We start from the raw sequence: 18072 nt of genomic DNA on the forward strand, positions 1-18072 counted from the left end.
CGGCTCACTGCTCATGTGGAAGCCGGTGGACGGGGATTCCTTGTGGTTGTGAACCCTTGTGTGCTGCGGGTGTTTTGTTTTTTAGCCATGCAGGGGGCTTCTCTGCCTCCATGAGCTTTTAACACTGCCATCAACTTAGCCTCTGTTGAGAAAGAAGAAGGGTCGGTGTTGTATGAAAGGAATTGGTCCAAAGATGTTGAGGTCATTTTTATAAATTTACTATGTAAAAAATCTGTATCATAATACTATCAGTATTTTTGTGTTTGTTTACTTTAAGAGTAACCTTGTTTTTCCATTAAAACATACCAAAACCACAAGCATGCAAAAGTAATCAGTGCCAAATTAAGTATTTTGCTAATTAAGAATTTGATGTTGAACTCTACTACTCCTGTGGATATTGATGTTTCCTTGAGCAGCAACAGTTTCCCAGTGTTTGGTCCAGTCATGTGAGCTTGACACTCACACGCCTAGGTCCTAACCTTTGCTCTAATCCCTCCTTCGTTCGCTGCCCCCTCCGTTTTAACCCATAATCAGCAGTAAAGGCCTCATTGTTCTTGTCCGCTGCTTGGGCATCTGATCATTAACCTACATTCAGAGCAGTGGCGGTAGGCTTCTTAAGGCTCTCGGACCAGTTTAATGGGCGTGCTTCATTGAGTCCTGTTCTGAGCCTTCTGCTGCTGCCAGTGAACTTAACCCTATTGACGCCTCTTGCATACAAACATTAGGCTGTTTTATGAGGCTTTTGATTTGTGTGCGAGTCGTGCCCTGGGCCTCTCCCTTCTAAATTTAAGGCTATTCCTGTTTTATGGAAGCTTTTAAGTGATGGATGTGGCTGTGAAACAGTTCAGCACTCAATCTTACATAAGAATACACATTTAGTGCACAAAGTACATTATGTCTGGGTCTTACAACAGCTTAATGTTTGGATTATTATGAATTAAGCCAAAAAAATTTGGCTGTTTGTCAGTATTTTTCCTAAACTAACATGATTTGTCCTTGGATAAATTAGTGGAGTGAGCTCAGTGACGTGTAGAGGGCGCAGAAAATTAACTTTGTCCTCCACTTCTACAAAAGGTAATGTCCATTAAAAAAAAAAAAAAACAATCAGGCACCGTGGCAAGGTTTATTAGCTTCTGTGAATTTTTGGCCCCAGTTCACTGTTTCCTGTTAAACATTTGCTCAACTTTTAACTGGCGATAGTAGCCCATGCCTTCACCACGTGGAGGAGGTGGAACCAGATCTCTGACTGATGCATTTATGCAACACAACAACAACTGGAATGAAGGCCAGACACTCTGGTTGGAGGAGGCACGTTTTGTCTGTCTGGGGTTAGGGTAGAGAGAGGTGAAGCGATGCCTTGAGGGATTCAGTGTCACTTGCTGTTTGTCCATGTTGAAAAATGCCTTCAGTTCAGAAGAACCACTGACTGGAGAAGGAGCACTGCACATAATTTAGATATTTGTTCATAAGGCATTTCTCATGGCTATCATGCCTTTTTCTACATATAATATCAACATCAGCCTGGCTTGGCTTTCTATTACTTTCAACCATAATTAATCCAGTAGTATTTTAGCAAATTAAAGCATCACAATTTATCAGATCTTCTATATATAAATACAATATAATTACCAGACTATAATGTTTTATTGTAACGCACAACCTCAATGTTCATTTAATAGTCACTGAGAATAAACTGAACCTTCACACGTATTTTTAATAATTAAAATATATAATTTCTCTTGGAAGCAATCAATTTTCATTGTTTTAACATTTTCACAATAATTTGGATTTTTGACATGACATGGCCCTTTATACAAAAAGGTGTATAGTACACATTTGTAAGCTGGTATCTGTGGGTGATCATCGGGGTGGGTGATCTGAAGATGGCTGGCTCTTTGCTGGTTATTGTTGCCTCTCCTGTCTCCTGTAGTCTCTGTAATCGGGCCTTTTGCGCATGGCTTTGTCCTGCTACTCATTAGGGGGAGGAGAGAGGAGGAGGAGACGGAGGTTTGGAGTGGATGTGCAGCTGAGAGAGACCTCCCCCATCATTTAGCCTGACGGCATACAGGACCACAACCACGTGACTGGCTGTTTACTGTCGCAGCAAGTGTAGTGTCTCCTTGAGCGCGTTTCAGGATCTTTGTGGTGAAATGCAGACACCAGATTCATTATATATTTCAGATATTGTTAATAATTGAATTATTTGCTCCTCTGTATAACCTTTTGACCAGAGAGCTGCATTCAGAGCTTGTTTTCAGTCGGTTCCTTTGTGTGTGCAGCCGTTCGTGCAGCCACATGGGAGACCAGGGGAAAATCACATGTGTTTTCCACCCAGTGTGTGTGAGATCTCGCAGCAGGCCGTGCTCTGACTCTGGAAGCTGTAGTAGAGTAATGCTGCCACTGCAGCTGCCATTGCTGTTGGTGGCGGCAGTGGTGGCGTACCCTGTGTCAGGCTCTGTGCTATTCTTAGCCCCCTTCCCTCCCTGTCCCATCCTGCAGTCACTGGATCGGGTTACCGTACTGTGTGCGCTCCTCATCCATTTCGGTTAGGCCTCCGCCACACATGCTTCACCCACCTCAAACACACATCTCCACACCAGCCCCCAGCACACTCCCCAAACACATATACTTATGCAAGGGAACACACTGAAGCAGCCACTCTGCTGTCAGGGCCAACATGGTCATGCACTACAGGGAAATGGTTGTTATTGTTGTTAGCCAGGAACCAGTGGAGTTAGTGCAGGAACACCAGGTTATAAATAAATACAGGGACATCTGCTTCTCAGAAGGACAAGCAACGCCGCCAGCACACTTAACTTGAGATTTCACGGACTTGGCTCATGCATGGTGGAAATTTTGAAATTGAAATATTTGCATAATCTGAAAAGCAAACTGTCATCCATCCTGAAAACCAGCATGATCTGGTCATCCCCAAAGACAACTGGTCTATACATTTAGGTTGCAGCTTGTCGTTAGATACAATCATTTGCTACCATCACACTTTCTTAAGGCCCAGTCTAAAACAACTCAGAAATCAAGAAAAGCTCAAAATGCACAGAGCAGAGTTGCTGTCTATTAAAGTGGGTATCCAGAAAATGACTAAATTTATCAGTTAATAAATTAGCTGCACACAAATGTTCTGTTTATCAGCAATTCAAGTAATTTGTTGGTTCAGTTTTACTATTAAATTGATTGATTGACAATTACTCCTCTGATAGAACATAAATAGTTTCAGTTAGATTTTAAAACCTCTCCACTTTTACAAAGTGTGAATTTGCTCCTATTTTTTATTTTTCATTTTATAGTAAACTGAATATCTTTTGTTTGGATTAACCAAGATATCTGTAGATGACCTTGAGCTCTGGCTGTCATTTCCCAGTATTTTCTGACTTTTCTTATAAATATAAATATTATTTGATCTTTAATTGGCTGCTTAACTGATGATAAGAATAATAATTAGTAGCAGTCCTTGTATATTTAGTTTTTTTTTCTTGGTGTTAATGTTAGTGTCCTCTCAGCTGCTGAATTATTTACCACTTCTCTGATGTTAAGACTGAGGGAACCAGCCATCGTGACTGACTCTAGTGTCATATCTCTCTCTCTGTTTTGCATCTCTTAACTGTTTTACAGCTGTGATTCTGCACTGTTCAGTTTCATTGGTGATAAGTGGGTTAGGTAATTGTTGCTATCAGTCAGTTTTCACTGTATGGGGTCCCATGCCAAACTAATCGGGGTTTTAGGCACTGTGAACTTCAGTAGTCATCAAGGCAGGGGTTTGAGCTAGACTTGAAACAGCCCAAGGATAATGGCAGAGCTCGCAGAGGCTTATGCAGCCCTGAGCTGCTCATGAAACGCAGCGAATGTGAATGCCGAACTGGCCAGTGCCCAAATACCTCTGTAATTATAGTCACACCCTCCTCGCCTCGTCTCCGGGCCAGATTGGAGTCCTGTCAGCGTTTGTTTTCTGGTCTGGTCCCGGGCTGTCCATACTGCTTTAATACCCTCGATACACTAGCCTCTTTACACCAGCGTGCTCACTGTGGGCTGCTCAATTCTTCCTTTCAGCTGGCTGAATGACAATGCTGCTGCATACTGGCTAACTGCTGACTAATGATGGACCTCTCACTGGCCTCAGCTGTGCGGCAGGGCTGTGTGCTGGAAAAACGATACCTGTCAACACTGTGCTATTACTCAGGATCAGCAAAGGTTGTGAAGATATCCAAAGAACCGACACGTGGGATAACTTTTAAGAAGTCTAGTCATTTTTATTTATGGAAATTAAGTGCAGGAAACAAGTATGGCTGAGTTTTGTCTGGAAAGTCAAATGGCATGTGACTGTTATTCAAACCCCTGCTGTCTAATGAGGTTAAATATTTTAATGAGGTTGTAGTCTTTATATTTATATATTCAATTTCAACCGCATGATTAGTTGCATGTTTCTGTTTTTAATAAAATGACATGCAGAACAGGAAGGCTTCAGGGATTATTTAACTGTGGCTGGAAGCATTACCTTTTTGGGGTTGTTTGTTCATCCATCCATCCCATTCTCATGACTGTGATATCTCAGAAAAGCCTGGAGGTCATTTCATTACATGTGGCACAAACATTTACTTGGACTACCACAGAATGAGCTGAGTAGAATTTGGTGGTCAAAGGTCATGGCCAGACCTAACAAAAAACACATGCCATTTTATATCCAAAAGGTCAAAGCTAAACCTCACTCATATCATAATATTCTGCAAATAATACTTTTCTTTATTAAACTTACTACTACGAACATATGAGTGTGAACACAGAGGGATGTAAACTGCAATTTGACTGGTTGACCGAGACTTGCAGATACAAGGCAGTAATTTTAGTTTCCTAATGTGCTGCAGTTGTTTTGTTTATGCCTCTGACTTTCATCACATTAACTTCTTAAACTTGTAAGATTTGTGTCTTTCACATAAATCCTCAGTAGGCCACAAAGTTGTCTGTGTGAAAGTGATGCGCATGAAATTCCAGACAGTGCTTGCCATTAAGATGACAGTTGTGTAAATGAAGGCCTGCAGTTTGTTATGATCCATTTAGCTCCAGTGGTTATATGTTTTCAGCTCTGCGTCACACGTAGGCATGGATTGATTATAGTTACATGACAGTGTAGTTTTGAACTGGTGGATGTGCTGTTTATAGAACTGGCATGTTTGATTCTCCAGTTATGAGCTCTATATTTTACTCTGGTGACTCATTACTTTGTTCCTTTTGATTGTCTGTGTTATAATCGTAATATGAAGGCTGCTCATGTTAATGTTTTTTTTTTTGTCTCTAATTTCCAATTTAATTTCTAATATTGCGAAGACTGCACTTAAGCTACTGTGCTACTTGCCCAGATGTTTCCCCTCACCTCAACGCTCCGGAGACTTTCCTGGTGCTGCGAAAAATATCTGAACTAAATAATCTACCTGCTGCTTTCTTCATTTGTGATATGTAAACTCCAGAAAACAAATCCCCAGAACTGATGGAAAAAGCTAGTTTGAGTTTTTTAGACAGGTGGGTCGCTCTAATTAGAATCACATAGAAGAATCAATTATGCTTCTTCTGTTCTTGGTAGGTTACATGTTTAATATATACACTTATAGTTGAGTTGCAGTTAGATGTGTTTTAAGTAATGGGGCTGTCCCATACCCTTTGGTGGCTTGATATAAACTAAACAATTTGAGGTTTTCTTAGTAAAGAGTTTCTATGTCTGCTGTGAATCAGAAGGTAATTATGAGTGAGTGTTTAAAAAGAAACTGCAGGGAAAGTTTCCTGAAAGGTCTCGAGTATTTTCTTATGACTATAAATCGTCATGTGAAAAGATGACACATGTGGACTCATCATGCGCATGTTCAGTGTTATGCTTCCTCCACTGACTGCAGGGATGCACAGTGCCCCCATTGACTCCGCTACATGTGTTACTACACTGACACAGACCACATCAGAGGGAAGCTTGGTCACACTGATGAGTAGGCAGAGTGACAACATGCAGGGGGAGGTTTTCCTCTCAGAATCTCACAGTCCCTAAAGTTGCGATTCGTGCTGCCTTGTGTAGTTGTTTCCTGCTCTTGTGCAATGGAAATTCCAATAAAAATCCCTGATTAGTGATCAACTCATCCTGCATCCTGAAACACAGCTGAGTTTCGTTCCACCTGGGGTTAGCGCCGGTTTCCTCTGTGATGCAGTCAAGACTGTTGAGGGTCTGATGGGTTCTAATTTAAAGGTGACATGATGCTCTTCAGCGCGTCTTCCATCAAATGTGTTATAGGTTTTGTGTCGAGAAATAAAGAGTTGCCAAAGTGCGTGGTAAAGGAGCTCCTCTCTGCTCAGAAGAAACACTGATCCTGACACTCCTGAATCACCTCGTCAGTGGTCAGCTCGACACCTTGTGTGTCTAATGAAAGACTCAGTCATCTCTGGTGATGTGGCAGAGTGGACGTCTTATGGCCGATGTTTGTCTGTCTCCAGGTGCATGATGACCTTACTGTGCTGTAGCTGTCACAGCTAGTCAGGTGCCGCACCATGGCCAAACCTGGGAGCGACAGAGATGGAGCCATGGTGGATAAGCAGGCGGGGAAGAAGGTATGCGAACACGAACACACAGACGTCATACATGTCAACACTGAAGCTATCATATTTGATTAGAACTGTACAAATCTGGATGAGGCTGAGCAGAGTCTGTTTGACGCAACATGATGTCTGAAGGACGCTTATTAAATATTTACTTGCACCGGAACCGACTCAGCATAAAACGGCTACATTTCTGAAGCCCCCCCCCCTCTCAACATTGTTGTACTAGCACTAGTCATTATCCATTCTCTCTAAATGAGAAGGGCATTTTATGTCTGCTGTTATTTTAAATGCTGAAGCACCTCTCAGCTTCACTCTCCTCTACTTTCAACATTGCCAGACAGACAGACTCTCTGCACAGCTGCTACATTGCTTCACTGAGATCAAAGAAGCGCCACACTGCAGAAATTTTTCCTTCTGCCAGAAATGTATTTTCCTGCTCTTAGAGCGCATCTTGCTGAAAGTAATGGCACTGAAGAAGCTTTGTCTGCAGATCAGTGTTAGAACCCAGTAACTGGAACTGAAAGGTGTTGCGATAAAAACAAGATATTACTGATGTAACTGTTAAGGCCTGATGCAGAGAGATCTGTCATTTGGAGCTGAGATGATTTGTCATTTTATTCCATTGGATGTGTAACCTGACCGTGAATTATAAACATAAATGCACATCTTCTAGATACCAATATATCTGTGAAAGCCCGATCAGCCAATCGATATATCGCACATGCTCTGATGAGAATGCATCTTGCACTATTGTGGAAATTCTCACACTTCAACAAACAATGTACCAGTTCAATAAACTTCTTACTCTTCCGTATTTGTAATTATCTGTCTAAGCATCTTAACTTGCCAGAGACTTGGCGTCTGAATATTTTAGTGAGTCATGCAGAGAAACCTGTTGCCTGCACGATCGACACAATATTAAAGACACAACACACCCTGTCTCGTAATAACATGAATTTATGTCATGCTTTAGCACGCTTAACTCTCAACTGATTTGCTGCCTGCTTGCTAATCTCAACCCTTCTGCTATCTAGGCTGTAAACAGAGCTTTTCCAACGGAGCTGCCTTTGTCATGACTGTATTGTTTACATATACAGGCCCACACGCACGAAGACTCCAATGTGGCCACACCTCTGCTGTGTTTCACGTCTCATTATTTTCTCTTGTTTCTCTTCCTCCTCGTCTCTGACAGAGCAAAGATAAGTTGTCCCCTTTCACCAAAACTCCAAAGCTGGACCGGAGTGAGTTGCTGGGGAAAGAAGGGAAAGCCAAGTCTTCCATGAAGCGCAAGCTCTCCTTCACTAACAGTCCGCCCCGGACAGAGGAGCGAGACTCAGACACTGGTAAAGACCGTTGCTGCTCCTCCTTACTCCTCCTCCTCCTCCAACAGCCTCTTGCTGGCCTGCTGCCATGTCCCCACACTGCCCCCTGGTGGCCAGTTGTTGAACCAGGGGTTTGTCCATAGGTCAATGAGTTTATATTTGTTTATCATGCTGATAAATTTGTGGTCTGTCACGATGGACACCAAGAAATATGCAAGGTTTTTAATGATGCTCACGAAAAGGGGCAAATACAATTGTGTGTAAATTATTTTTGATGAAATAATTCCACATGTTTTTTTGTGAGGTTTGTCAGTCAACGTTTTAATGGGAAGAAAAAAAACAGAGCCCCAGTCCTTTTAGGCTTGTCAACAATCCCATGAATAGACCAGAATCAAGAATAAATTGATCCTGAGTATTTTCTGTGCAGGCAAAACCCTCATATAGATTATTTCTCTGTTTTTGACAGAGACTGCTTTGTGCTGCCACAGTTTGATAATGATGTGAAATTTATTTTAGTCATGTCATGATAGGAAAAGTCTAAGAAATCTTTGCAAAAACCCAGTTGTCTTGCAGACGAGAGCCACAGTTGTGGTATGTTTCCGAAAGTATTGAGAAAGGGATGAAATGTTTTGTGGTATAATTCTTTTTATGAAATATATTCACATAATAGGAAAACATAATTGCAGTGGAGGCTTCTACTTGAAGTTCATATATCGTCCACGCAGCTGGAAGAGGACTTGCAATAATAATAACGCCGTGTGCACAATAAAATGTTTCCCTTTACGTTGGAGAGGTTATGTCTTAATCTTACCTCTTGTGTAAATAGACTATTCTGCTTCCATCATGTAGTTAGATGTTTAATTGTATGTTTACGTCAGATTTGAGACCTAAAAATAGTAAAATTGTTTTGTCAAGCCATAATTACAGTAAATGAAGTACAGTAATTTATAATACAGACTGCACATTTGCCTTCATCTCCTCTGCAGAGAAAAGCTCAACGTAATGATTTTCATTGTGTGGTCCTGGGTCATTCTAACAGACGAGAACCCTTCATTTTGAATTCACCGAGGATAATTTATGTTGCGCAGGTTTTAAACCTAATCTAGCATGGACAGAGTGGTTTTGTCTTCCCAACACAGCCTTTCCGTAGAGCCGCTCCGGTCCTGTGAGGTAGGAAGAAGGGAGTAATGACTCTGCTGACCATCTCAAACTGGATCTCCTCCGCTGTCCCTTGTTGCCATGACTCATAATCCGTGCGTGGAGTGAGAGTTTGCTTTTTGTTCCTGTTTGTATTTGAATACATGTGAGATGCGGAGGGTGAGAGAGCGAGAGCGAGCGAGCGTTAATGCAGTGCTTTCCCACCCTTCCGACCCCCCCGCTCTCCCCTCCCTCCTCTCTCCCCCCTTCCCCATCCTCTCTGCTTTGCACTGTAGATGACTCAGACCCAGGCCAGTCGAGTGAGACCTGGGGAGAGAGATTAGTGCCTCCCTGCAGGATATACGCAGGTAATCGCTGCAGCCCGATCCTCAGCCCCCCCCTCGTCGATCTCCTTGAGTCACGTTCACCCACTTTGCACTACTATGCTGCTGTGAACACACACACATGCATGTGTGTGTGTTTTCCGCTGTGCATCTGCCCCTGGTTCAGCTCACGCATGTTTGTGTTTAGTAACAATTGGCCGACAGAGACGGGTTGGGGGCCCGAGGAGAGCTGTCTGCACTTAAGAGAATGCAGTTTTGTCTTTCTTTTCTTTTTTTTTTTTTGTCCTTTTTTCAAACCTCATGCTTGTCATCTGTTTCTCTGTGTGCTCAACAGATACAAGGGGAGGAGGAAAACAATGTCACTGATTCTTAAATTGCTGTCACAAGATTACCCTTTGTGGACTCTTCTCTGAACTCTCTCTTGGTCTTGCAGATAAAGATGGACCAGACAAGAAGAAGGTGAAAAAGGAGGCTGGGGGCAAGAAGTCCCAGGCTCCCAACCTTTTGTTTGGGTATCCTCTGTCAGAGCGCAAACAGATGGCTCTCCTGATGCAGATGACTGCCAACAGTCCAGGTTTGTGTGCCTCTCCTTTTTAGCCACATCCGCAACATGGCTTAGAATAAATCTGCTGTTGGATGACTCATGTTTCTGAGCATTTTAATAAGCTTACTCTATTTCAAGGTTGTTTTGCTCAAATAGAGAGAAAGTTGTGTTATGTTTGTGATTTTTTTTTTACGGTTATTGTGCTGTTGTTTCCTATATGAAATCAAGCTAATTGACTGAGATTATTTTTTAATGAAATGTTCTGAGTGGTTGTAAGACGAGAATGAATCTGCACAGACGCAAATCAACACAGGATATTGGGTTTATTTTAAAGCCAGTGTCATTGTGGTTGCTCGGCTCATTAAAGGAACAGTGTGAGAGTTATGTTGATTTAAGCTTTCAATAGGCTCTCTATACCAGGATGGTTATATTCCCTTTTTAAAACTGTTTATGAGGTTTGGTGTATTTCATGTCTTTGTCGGCACTGGTTGCCTGAGTATCGTGCAACAGATGTGTCAGCTGTTTATCCAGCTTTAGAAACCTGAGCCGTTTCCAAATCAGCAGTCGTGTCACCTCTCTCTGCTACAGTTTCTACCCCTTGCAGATGTTTCTCTCCTCTCCTGTTCGTGTGTTTCCTTTCCTTTTTTGCTCGACACGTGTCTGCCACATAACCTGATTGTTCGTTTAATAGTGCGATTGTGCAGATGAACATTTACCTTAAATGCATTTCTGATTGGTATTGAAATTCTTATCTATCATAGCAAATTGTAAATAAGCACATTTCCCTGAATGTTGAACTGCCCATTTTAAGTAATGCCCATTAATGCCCCATTATCTAAAAAGTGACAAATCAGACCTGTTCAGGACTGGCTGGTTTAGAAGTCTAACTACATTAGAAGAAATGATGTGATAGAAATTGAAGAAAAATAGGAGTAAACATTGCTGGTTCAGTATCAACGGGTTCAGTACGCTGAAGCTACATCTGACTGGCCACTTGCTTGTATGGGGGTACTGAGAAAGCGATGTGGGCCCGACATCTACTGTCATATCCAACAGATTAAGAATCTGTCCGATTTAAAAAGCTACATAACATGCAGTTGCAATAAAGGTACTTAAGGTCCTCTGTATTAAATGAGTTAAATTCCCACTCGGCCTCAATCAATTTACCCAGAGCCGGTTATCTCAACCTACGACAGGTTTTTGATCTGAGCATCAATTAAGTTCTTCTCTCTCTTTCTTTGCCCAGACTCTACACCCAGTCACCCCTCTCAAACGACCCCTGTGCAGAAGAAAGTCCCCAGCAGTGCCTCATCCCGACAGAAGGACAAGGTCAACAAGAGGAACGAGCGAGGGGAGACGCCCCTCCACATGGCAGCCATCCGGGGCGACGCCAAGCAAGTTAAAGAGCTCATTAGCCTGGGAGCTGATGTCAACGTCAAAGACTTTGCAGGTATGATGACCGGAGGATGGATTTCTTTTACAGCTTTCCTCACGTCTGTATAGTGGCTATTAACGACGTGAAGCTGAAAAACAGCAGCTGATTCAGAATGAATATCTCATGATGAGACGACATAAACAGACATCAGTGTGCACGTCGCTGCTCTCTGTTGTTAATGTGTGTCTGGTAACATTTAAAGTTAACTGACTGTAACCTCTTTTCTGCTCTCACCAGGTTGGACTCCTCTTCATGAAGCCTGTAATCTCGGTTACTACGACGTGGCTAAGGTCTTAATAGCAGCAGGTGCAGAAGTGAACACGCAGGGTCTGGATGACGACACACCGTTACACGATGCTTCCAGCAGCGGACATAAAGATGTAAGAGCTTTATATGAAGATTGTCCTTTTATAATAATGTAGGACACTTTGATGACTAACCATTTTATTGTCATATTTTCCTCTAAATGTTTGTTTTTACAGTTCTGAGGTTTACGTCTCTTTCTCAATAAAGTTTCTCTGTAATTTGCGTTATGCTTTTTTTTGTAGATTGTAAAACTGCTGCTACGTCACGGTGGAAACGCCTTCCAGGCCAACAAGCGTGGGGAGCGCCCGGTGGACGTGGCTGACTCCCAGGAGCTGGAGCAACTATTAAAGGGAGAGATTCCACTGTCGGACCAAGATGACAGCTCCTCAGGTTTGCAGATAATAAAACTTTACTATTCACTAACCCTAGCAGCAAAATATGTTTTTTTCAATATCGCTTGGCCAGATGTAGTTTATAATGTATGTTAACGGCTATACCCAAGGACATATATGCAGTCATGGTGTTGGCAGCTTTTTATCCACCACTAAAGATTTCATAATCTGGTTTAAAACAATGTGAAGGTAAAATGTGTTTATCCTGTCAAATTATAGCATTTGTCTTAGAGAGGTGAAGATTTAGATTTCACGATCTTATAATTATTTGTATTCTCTTCACAGAGTCTGAAGACCCACCATCAGTTAATCCATCTAGTGTAGATGACAACATGGAAGACTCCGATACTGAAAAGGACTCCGATGGCAAACCGGTCATGAAAGCGTCATCGTCCGTGCCAGGGCTGGATGAGTATGAGTTCAAAGACGAGGAAGAGGAGGAGGATCTCAGTAAAGCCCTGAACGACAGACACATCCTCCGGAGGGAACTTCGGCAGCGGGAGAAGGAGGACACCGATAGGAATCATGTGGCAGGAAAGCCGAGTGGCAAGGGGGATTCCTCCTCCAAGCCGAAAAAGCAGAAGGCTTCTCGAGTCCATTGCAGTTCGGATACCTCCAGCGATGAAATGGAAAGCCTATCAGAGAAGAGGAACTCGCCCACCTGCTCCCAGAGCTCAGAGAGCCTCAAGGCAGACACGAGATCTAAGAAGGAAAATGCTGAGCAAAAGGACAAGGGGAAAGTTAAGAGGAAGAGTAAGAGTCAGAATAAAAACAAGGAAAACCAGGAGGATGGTAAAGAGAACAGCAAAACTTTGGTCCTCTCCCTCGCAACCGTGTCGGAGAGCACGGAAAAGGGTCGAGAGGAAGACTCCTTCAAGATGTCCTTCAGTCCGAAAGATGACTCGTCCGTCCACCTCTTCCATTTATCATCCATCAAATCACCTAAACTGAACCACAGTCTGACAGATAAACAGACGCCACTCAAACAGGAAAATACTAAGATGTGCGTTTCCATCAGTGACAGCTCATGTCCGGTGGACGCCGTCAAGTACAACCACTACACAGACGCAGACTACTGCACTGAAGGCTCCAGCACCAAGGGGTGCAAGCACAAAGAGAAGAGCAAGCATCAACAGAAAGAGTCGAGTGTAGATGGGGATGATGGTCATTCCAGTCCTTACAAAGACAGCAGCATAGGAAACAGTATAGACAGCTCTGAAGGTGCCTTACGGAAGACCGACTTAGACGGCAAGGTAGTGAAGAAGCATAAACTTAAACACAAGGAGAAAGACAAACACAGGAGGGAATATGAGGCGGAGCGGAGCCGCCACAGGCAAAAAGAGGCCAGGAAAGACAGCCACAGGAATTTGGAGTTTGACAGAGAGTTCTGGAAAGAAAATTTTTTCAAAAGTGATGAGACGGATGAACCTCTGCCAGTGAAAAAGGAAGGTGAAGACACCAGTTCGCTTCAGAAGACCTCTGATTCTTCTCCTGTCAAAGATGAGAGAAATGCAAAGGAGAAACACTCCAGCAGTAAAGAGAAGAGGCCCAGAGAGGAGCGAGAAAAAGACAAAGCCGTGAAAAGAGAGCGGAAGGAGGCGACTGGTAAAGAGGAGAAGGTAAAGGATTCGAAGCTGAGTGAGCGTGACGAGAGGGTGGACTGCCACGGCTCAGGGCGGATTCCTGAGGAGTCGCTGCAGAGCAACAGCATGAAAGAGGAGACAGAGGAGAAACCCATAAGTGGGATCACAGCTGATCAAGAACAGCTGGAGCCCTCTGAGAAAAGCTCACGCGAAAAAACTGACAAGAGGCTCCCGGGAAAGGAGAAGGATTCCGAAAAAAGGCATCCTGACAAGGAAAAAAAGGTTAAAGCGGAGCATTCCGACAAAGCTGAACCACAGAATTCAGTGGATCGTTGGAAGGATAAAGAAAGAACAGGAGCCGTTCCTTCCCACTCGCCTGGAGATAAAAACTACAAAGAGAATGAAAAACTAAAATCTTTATCAGCAATAAAAAAGCATGAAGACAGCAGGAAAAACAAAGATAAGTTTGATAAGCGGTCCGATAGGGAGCGGCAGGACAGAGAGCATAGTGTCGGGGATCACAGAGAAAAGGATCGCACAAACTCTGATAAGAAAGGCAAACCTCTGGAGAAGAACACAGATCATAAATCTGACCGCTCCAAAGACAAGGACTGCGACCGGAAGAAGAGAGATAAAGTAAAAGATGGAGCCCTTTCCTCAAGCTCCAATCTGAAATTACTTTTGGAAGAGAAGAAGAGCTATCTGTCTGAGGGCAGCAAGTCCGCAAAATCAAAGGAGGAGGTTGTGAGAACACCAGAAAAGGATCGCGACCGAAGGGACCGTGAGAGAGACTCAGAGAGACACAAGGACAAGGATAAAGACCGGCACAAAGACCGCTCCCAGCAGGCCAAGATCAACAGAGTCAAACCCAATGAGATGGATGTAGATAAGGCCAAGTCGAAAGCCTCGCCAGCAACACGAGACGTCAAGCCAAAGGAAAAGAGGCTTGTGAATGACGACTTGATGCAGACCAGCTTCGAGCGCATGCTCAGCCTGAAAGACCAGGAAATTGAGCAGTGGCACCGGAAACATCTGGAGAAAATCAAACAGAAAGAGCGCGAAAGACTCAAACATCGACCTCTGGCAGACCCGGGGAAGCCAAGACCAAAAGACAGGACGAAGACTGAACCATGTTTGAGCAAAGAGCTAATGCGCTCGAAGAGCTCTGAAGCTTCCGACCTCCACAGCAGAGACAAACCGCTGAAGGACGGCGCCAGCCCCAGAACGGTTTCGCTGGATGGAAAAACTCTGCCCTCCATTGGTGCAAAGGTCATGTCAGCCGTGGAAAACTGTCTGACCAGATCACCCAGACCTGAGAGCGAACGCTGTGGCCTCATGTCCAGGTCTGTGTCCTTAGTCTCTGTCGCCAGCTCAGAGGATTCATGTCAGGCGACAACACTAACGCCGAGACAAGCTGAATACGATTCCGACATGAACCTGGAAGCATCAGACTCACAACCTGCATTCCTACAGTCTTCCCTCGTCATTCAGGCCACCAGATCGCCATCCGTTCACGATAAGGATTGCAACAGTCTTCCAGATGTGCTCCAAAGTAACCGGACGCTGCTGTCCAGCAGACATGAATCTCCCTACCTCAGGGCTATTCTGGATGAGGACGCCAACTCCTCGACTGAAGGTAAAGCTGGTGAAAATCTGCCAAAACCCAGTGTGCCCGTTGAGGAGTTGAAAACCAGAGAGACCTCAGCAGAAACAGAAGAGAACCTCAGTAGTCAGCAACATTTGAATTCAGTGGGTGATTCAGTCACCGAGAGAGAAGGTAGCACTCCCAGCTGCTTGACACCACAGATGTCAAACAAAGATCATCTGAATAAAAACCTGAATCAACAGTCCGGCCTCTCACAGTGTGGTGGCTCTCAACCCGCGTCAACTGAGCAGAAAGCTCTTCCTTCTGAACCTTCTACAGTGAAGGACGTCCCATGTGTGATGGATAATTCACAGGTAGACTGTGGTGACAAGGAATCTGATCACCCACCAGGACCTACAGCTTCTGTATCTGCTGAAACATCAGCACCTGCAAACACAAAAACCCCCCAGCAGAGAGAACCGCTCCCATCGTCAGGTGGGGAGAGCCAACAGCAAACAGAAACGGTTACCACACAGCTTCCTGAGCACAGAGAGAAACCTCTCGAGAACGCTGATGGACCAGAACCAGAGAGCATGGAAATAATTCCTGAAAGCTTCAGAGCAGAAGCGATGGAAAGTCCTGAACCGTCCACCAGCTCTCACACTCCCACCTCCACTGCAGGGGAGTCTTTGCCAGGTTGTATTAAAACGAACACCGAGTCCCAATGTTCTCAAGAGGATATGGAGGCAAATAACCACGACTGTAAAAAATCCAAACCTTCCAGTGACAATGCAAATCCATGTGTCGATGTTCAGACAGAAATAAAAGACAGCATGCCCTGTGCGAGCCCTGAACGCAGGGACGAAGAGACGACTGATGTCCCGCAGAGTTCAGAGAACAGCAGCGCTGCTGTTTCTGTCACAGACGGTTCTTCAGCCGAGGGCAGCGTGGCCACCGAGAGCTCGTCTGAATCCAAGGCAGAGTGCTCGTCCGAGCCGATGGAGGTGACGCCCGCTGACGAGAAACCCGAGTCTTCAGATGGAGAAGAGACGAGTCAGAGCAGCGTCCAGCAGGGAGGTCAGACCGACGTCAGCAGCTACACCTCAGGGAGCTCATCTCCACAGTCTGGAGACCGGGATTCGGATTCTTCAGGGGCTAGGATCAAGGTTCGCTCCACAGACGAGGACATGGACGTCCATGTTCCCCATCCACGCAAGAGGAAGATGCCCAAAGTGCCGAACTCTCCGCCGTGCTCCACGAGTCAGCAGGAGAGGGGTCATCAGTCTCTGGCCGCCATCGTGGACTCTGTGAAGCTGGAGGAGATCGAACCCTACCAGACTGAGAGGGCCAACCCTTACTACGAGTTCCTGCACATCAGGAAGAAGATCGAGGAGAAGCGCAAAGTGTTGTGCAGTGTCACCCCCCAACCGCCGCAGTATTATGATGAATATGTGACCTTCAACGGATCCTACCTCTTAGATGGGAACCCATTCAGCAAGCTCTGTATCCCAACAGTGAGTGTCCTCACTTCCTTTCTGAACTTCTGTTTTTGAAATTCTTGCTCGTAGCCTGATTTTAATGTGAAGGACTTGTTTTTGTAGTATTTCCTGTCGTAGCCCTGCGCTCTATTATTGAATCTTAGAGATATTCAGCTGTAGTTTGACTTTTTTAATCAAGGGGTGAAGGTTGTTGGAGGTAAAACTAAAAGCATCGTGACGTTACTTTAGGATCACTTCACCAGGCTCAGTTTACAAAGAACATGAAAGATAAAGTTTTCATCTCCGCAGATAACTCCGCCTCCATCGTTACCTGAGCAGCTGAAGGAGATGTTCAAACAACAAGAGGTCGTCCGCATGAAACTGAGACTTCAACACAGCATCGAACGGGTAAAACTTTGTGTTTTAATCATATTAATGGTTAGTTCAGGACCTTTAGATGCTTGTTGTGATACTTGTATAACTCTAGTAGTTTCTTATAATCTGTCACAGGTATCAGTACATGTTGAGGAATACAAACATACAAAGATTTGATGTGAAGTATTTATTTAACTTTCTGTTTCTCTTTCAGGAGAAGCTGATTGTTTCTAACGAGCAGGAAGTCTTGCGGGTCCATTACCGGGCGGCAAGAACACTCGCCAATCAGACTCTGCCTTTCAGTGCCTGTACAGTTTTACTGGATGCTGAAGTGTACAACATGCCGCAGGACGTCCAGGTGAGTCACATGGGTCAAGCTAACGTGTTTTCACCAGTGCATCAGAGTCTCTGAAGGCAGTTACTTCATATTAATGTTTGTTTTGTTTGTCTTACAGAACGAAGACGGTAAAACTTCAGTAAGAGACAGATTCAACGCGCGACAGTTTATGTCCTGGTTACAAGACGTTGACGACAAGTTTGATAAACTGAAGGTAAAGTCACTGTTTGTTCTCCTTATTTCAGTTTGTAGCCTTGAGGGACATCTAGAGGTTAAGTTGCATATTGCAACCTACTGCACGCCTCACCCTTACCGTCTCAGCATGAATGGTTATGGTTTTCTTCAGGAAATGTGAAAACATTACGGGTGTGACTTGAAGAGGAAGAGGAGCTGCTCTTGATTCAAATGGAAAGGCCTCTTGGTTACTTGGTTTCAGGTTATCAGACACTGATGAAAACATATTTCTGAATTATATTCACGTCAGTGGAGCCACTAAAAAATCCTACAGAAACGGACCTGGAAGACTTTTCTCAACCATGAGACTCAAATCATTTTGTTGTCAAATAATCGGTCGACCTTGAAGTGAAAAGCAGCGTCATCGGGTTTATCATCCGTCTGGAGAATTCTTCATCTCTGACAAATCTTT

At 44.1% G+C, this 18072-nt stretch overlaps 1 protein-coding gene across 2 annotated transcripts in view; it reads left to right on the forward strand.

Annotated features, from left to right (window-relative positions):
* Positions 1 to 18072, forward strand: part of ankrd12 (ankyrin repeat domain 12) — a 28032-nt gene that overhangs the window by 8554 nt on the left and 1406 nt on the right. The window contains exons 2-12 of one of the 2 annotated variants that reach the window (XM_020108252.2): positions 6484 to 6597; positions 7781 to 7931; positions 9344 to 9415; positions 9825 to 9965; positions 11182 to 11385; positions 11608 to 11750; positions 11919 to 12066; positions 12354 to 16750; positions 17024 to 17122; positions 17304 to 17447; positions 17545 to 17640. In XM_020108252.2, the coding sequence (XP_019963811.2) occupies positions 6538 to 6597; positions 7781 to 7931; positions 9344 to 9415; positions 9825 to 9965; positions 11182 to 11385; positions 11608 to 11750; positions 11919 to 12066; positions 12354 to 16750; positions 17024 to 17122; positions 17304 to 17447; positions 17545 to 17640 (5655 nt within the window). In that variant the 5' untranslated portion in view covers positions 6484 to 6537. The remainder of the gene's footprint in view (positions 1 to 6483; positions 6598 to 7780; positions 7932 to 9343; positions 9416 to 9824; positions 9966 to 11181; positions 11386 to 11607; positions 11751 to 11918; positions 12067 to 12353; positions 16751 to 17023; positions 17123 to 17303; positions 17448 to 17544; positions 17641 to 18072) is intronic. The other variant, XM_020108260.2, reaches the window with a different exon arrangement.

The sequence above is a fragment of the Paralichthys olivaceus genome, chromosome 16 (assembly GCF_024713975.1).
Source record: "Paralichthys olivaceus isolate ysfri-2021 chromosome 16, ASM2471397v2, whole genome shotgun sequence".
Taxonomy (NCBI): domain Eukaryota; kingdom Metazoa; phylum Chordata; class Actinopteri; order Pleuronectiformes; family Paralichthyidae; genus Paralichthys; species Paralichthys olivaceus.